General features: G+C 36.8%; 1 protein-coding gene across 1 annotated transcript; it reads right to left on the reverse strand.

Moving 5' to 3' along the window:
• Positions 1-1,509: 1,509 nt before the first annotated feature.
• Positions 1,510-3,326, reverse strand: LOC139686783 (protein lethal(2)essential for life-like). The gene is made up of 2 exons (XM_071583870.1): positions 2,988-3,326; positions 1,510-1,629 (listed from the first exon to the last, which is right to left on the reverse strand). The coding sequence occupies exons 1-2, from the start codon at positions 3,324-3,326 to the stop codon at positions 1,510-1,512; spliced, it is 459 nt and encodes a 152-aa protein (XP_071439971.1).
• Positions 3,327-3,959: the final 633 nt, after the last annotated feature.

Here is a 3,959-nt window from a genome sequence, read left to right on the forward strand (position 1 = left end):
TCTTACTTCTGTTTTCTCCTAACCTCTTCAATCCTGAAATACTGCAGGGATATTATCTATTTCTGCAGGCTTTGTTAACTACTAGTCGCTGCCACTTAAGCTGCCCTTGTCTTCATCATATTCTCTGTTTCTTGCCTGACTTGCCTAATATTTTTCCCATAGTTTTGTTGTGTATACTTGATCGATTTTCTCTGAACATTGTATACCTACATTAATAACTTCTTTATCTTGTATAGTACACAGGAAATTGTAATGAATCCATATTACAATGACAAATTGGATCACCAGGATAAAATAAAAGAGATAGGCACCTCAATAGCAGATTTAAGTTCTTGTTCCTCCCCCACATTTTACACATTCATAAAATCAAACAATCCCCCTTCCCTCCCAAAATTGTTAACTCAAAAAGCAAAATTTAAAGCTTTACTCAAACACACCCACTGTTGCATAATGTACATAGGAATGCATTTGTGTATGCATAAAAAGGATGAATTGAGCTTTTTTCAGCCTTTTTTAAGACAATTATTTCCCAAAATCTCTGGCTTCACCATTTCCTCAAAAATGAAATTTCATTTTTACTGGACTTCACTTTAACAATGATTAGACAGTTCCAATAGTAACTCCATTGTGGAAAAACAGACCAGTTCTGCTTTCAATGACATTAGCATAGAGATCTGAGATACTTGATAAACGACATTAGCATTCTTAGGAGAACCCCCCCCCCCCCACAAAAAGGAAGAAAAAACTAGGGATAATGGATTCAAACATCTTCCGTTTGGAAAAATATTAGTGAATTAGAACTTGCCCCAAAAATATTGGTTTAATTTCCAAAATTCAATTAGCTACTACCTTGTCACCACCTTGTTTTGCATTAAAATGATCATTTGTGTTTAGATTGATAATTTGCACATTCATATCCAACGAAGGATTTCTTGCTTAGATTTCCTGCTAGATTTGATACATTTTCCAGCTTGTCACATTCAGTTATACCTTATACTTTGGAAGCATGGATGTGCAGTTACTAATGAAGAATTTCATGGAGGGATAATATTTTGATTTTTCCATTTCATTAAGTAGGATCGTCTTGAAAGACCAGTCAAAACGGCATACCATTATCATAATGGTTTGCAGTGACACATGGGAATACCTCTGAACATATGGGAACACAGAAGGGAAACAACGTCATTCCTTCGTTAATAAATTTATTTTTCAGCACAAAAGGATATTGCATGGTTACATTAATCACTCTTAAACTCACAAGCAGCCAAGCTGGGGTATGAATACATTGACATAATTGCTACAAAAATTGTTAAAATCAGGAATGTATAAATAAATGTTAATCATTATTTTTGGTAACTTTAATAGTAATTTTAGACATTATTAAAACCGTGATCAGTCTTATTGGCTCAGATAAACTTAGTAATAGTTAAGGAATCAGTCTTAAGTAAAAATGTTATAGTGCCATAGTAATGCCACTTCTCAAAGAGAAAGAGTGTCGTAACCTCAACTTTATGTGCACTTCCTGGACTTCTCAATAACAGGATGTTTTGCTGATTTTGTCTTGATAGCAGGCATTCCTGTGTGCGAAATTGGAATTTGTCGTAAATTTCCAGAATCCTGAGGTTGGACCTTAAATGAAAATGGAAGTATACATGGGTGTTTAGGAGACAGATTTTTTCAAGTTTATGAAACATATGTGAATACCATGCTGAGGAATACGTAATATTAAGTAATAAAAATCCGTAAGAATCCATTTTAACTTCAGAAATTCAGTATTTGCAGTAAAATTAACAATTTTGGAACAATCAAACTCTTCAATATTGTTGTGAAAATTAACGATTATTTTACTCTTATACGAATGTTTTAGCAAATTGGTACTTGCCCAAACAGGTGGTCACCAATACCATTTAACAAGGATCAATACCGAATGTGGCTTGACATTGATTTCATATGTTAATACTTGAAAATTTGATTTAAGAAACGAAACCGGAAATAAACATATTCCATACTTTTTTCTCGACATTCTTTGAAATTCTTTTGATTCCGGCATATGTTTGGACCTGATAACAAGTTTTGATCAGTACTATGATGAGTATCCACTAACATAAAGTCATAAATGTAGTAAACATGACGAGTAATTTAAATCAAGGGGAAAAAGGTTGAAATAATTCTTAAACCGAATAGGGGCCAAAGGAACCGTTTAGTTAGAACGGATTAGTTTTTAAATATTAATAATTTGCAGATTAGAATGCATATCATTATTTCAACACTTCATATTTTATGAGCCTCAATTGTTGATTTTAAAATCGTACAATTCTCCAAGCTAGAATCATTTGATTCACTACACATTTAAAATATCATTAATCTTTATCCCAAGTCAAACTGAATATAACTAGAGCCACGGAGCCAATTACTGCGGTAATACACAATTGTTAACATTACTGGTTTTGGAAACCTTCCGATTGAAAATAGCACCTCCTTGATATCCTATCAAAAATAAAATGGAGCGTTACGCGGCAATTTAAAATGAACAGCGATGGTAATATACACATAAGGGTGGGGTCATTCGGAACAAAATTTGCGGCAATGTGATTAGGCTGAAAGTTCGGAGAGATAACGGGATTTACGCTGTACTTTGCCTCTTCGGAATATTATAAATATATTAAAGGACTAACTTTGTAGTTCCACACGAACGATTTATTCACACGACCCGGGTTTCGAAGTAAAACTTCATCATCAGGTTTTACTTCTAAACCCGGATCGTGTGAATAAATCGTTCGTGTTGAACTACAAAGTTAGCTCTTTCATTTATTTATAATGAATCGGTTCCATAAATTTACGCCAGAAACCATCAATTATCTTCGAAATATAATGGAATGTGAACTCATTGGTATTACGCAATTTTTGTCCATTGATAGCAAATTTAATTTTGAAGAGTTCAGTTTAGAATTGAAGTGTGATTGCACTAATGAAGAGATGCTACTTACCCGAGGGGCTGCGACCGTCAGAACTCCATCTGATGAGAGATTCGACGTAAGTGCGTCAGCGTTGACAGTCTTTGGCAAAATATAACGACGGACGAAGTGTCTGGAGATGTAACCATGTTCGTCGGGCATTTCTTCATGTTTTCCCTCTACCACAACCTCATTGCCGACATGCTTCACCGTGATTTCTTCCGGGGAAAACTGCTGCACATCCATCATGACATGGAATCCATCCTTATCCAGGGAGACGCTTGATTTTGTGCCCCGAGGACTGGCGGCGTGTCTCCAAGGGCGGTAATAATACCCAGGGGCAGGACGCAAGTGTCTTCCAGTAGGGTGCATTAAGTCGCTCCCGTTTATGCCATGTCCAAAGTGTTGATCGAATAAATTTAGAGGTGTAGCGACACAGTCCCAAGGGTCGCTTGCGAAGAATGGAAGCAGAGCCATCTGAAATACCCAAGTTAGCCGTTAATGTAATGACAATTTTCCTTCGATAAACTAAAGATTATACTGAACATGATTCTTGGGCTACGACCAAGTACGCTATTAGGTTCACTATACGCATGTGAAAGACACAATTCCGAAATTAAAGACCTTTACGGAAAACGTGAAGCACCACCGACCATCCTATAATGCCTCGAACTTAATTCATTCATTTCCTTAAAATTCGTCAAAACTCGAAATCTTCGCATAGTACTTATGCGCATCAACTATGTAAATTAAAAACACCTTTACTCACCTCGTCTTGGTCAAACACCGGGCTAGAAGCACTAAAGCGATTTCTCAAATTCAAAGCGCTGGACTCAGGTTCGTCAGCGTCAGATTGCTTGTGTTTGGTGGACCCATGGTTCGTGCCGGTGCCTTATAGGGGCGTGATAAGTTCTTGCCTTTGCCGTTAGGTGGCTGTCAACTAAACATCGAGAACTATCTGCGAGACCCACGAACCTACCCGATCCCCAGGTCTCGGGGGAGGGA

The sequence above is a fragment of the Hetaerina americana genome, unplaced genomic scaffold, assembly GCF_022747635.1.
Source record: "Hetaerina americana unplaced genomic scaffold, ioHetAmer1.1.p SCAF_1, whole genome shotgun sequence".
Taxonomy (NCBI): Eukaryota; Metazoa; Arthropoda; class Insecta; order Odonata; family Calopterygidae; genus Hetaerina; species Hetaerina americana.

Excerpts from the sequence above, each read along its gene's own strand:
- LOC139686783 (XM_071583870.1), bottom strand. The coding sequence starts at position 3,326 with ATGCACCCTACTGGAAGACACTTGCGTCCTGCCCCTGGGTATTATTAC. Across the intron at positions 1,630-2,987 it reads TGACGGTCGCAGCCCCTCGG|GTCCAACCTCAGGATTCTGG; the intron begins GTAAGTAGCATC and ends TTTTCATTTAAG.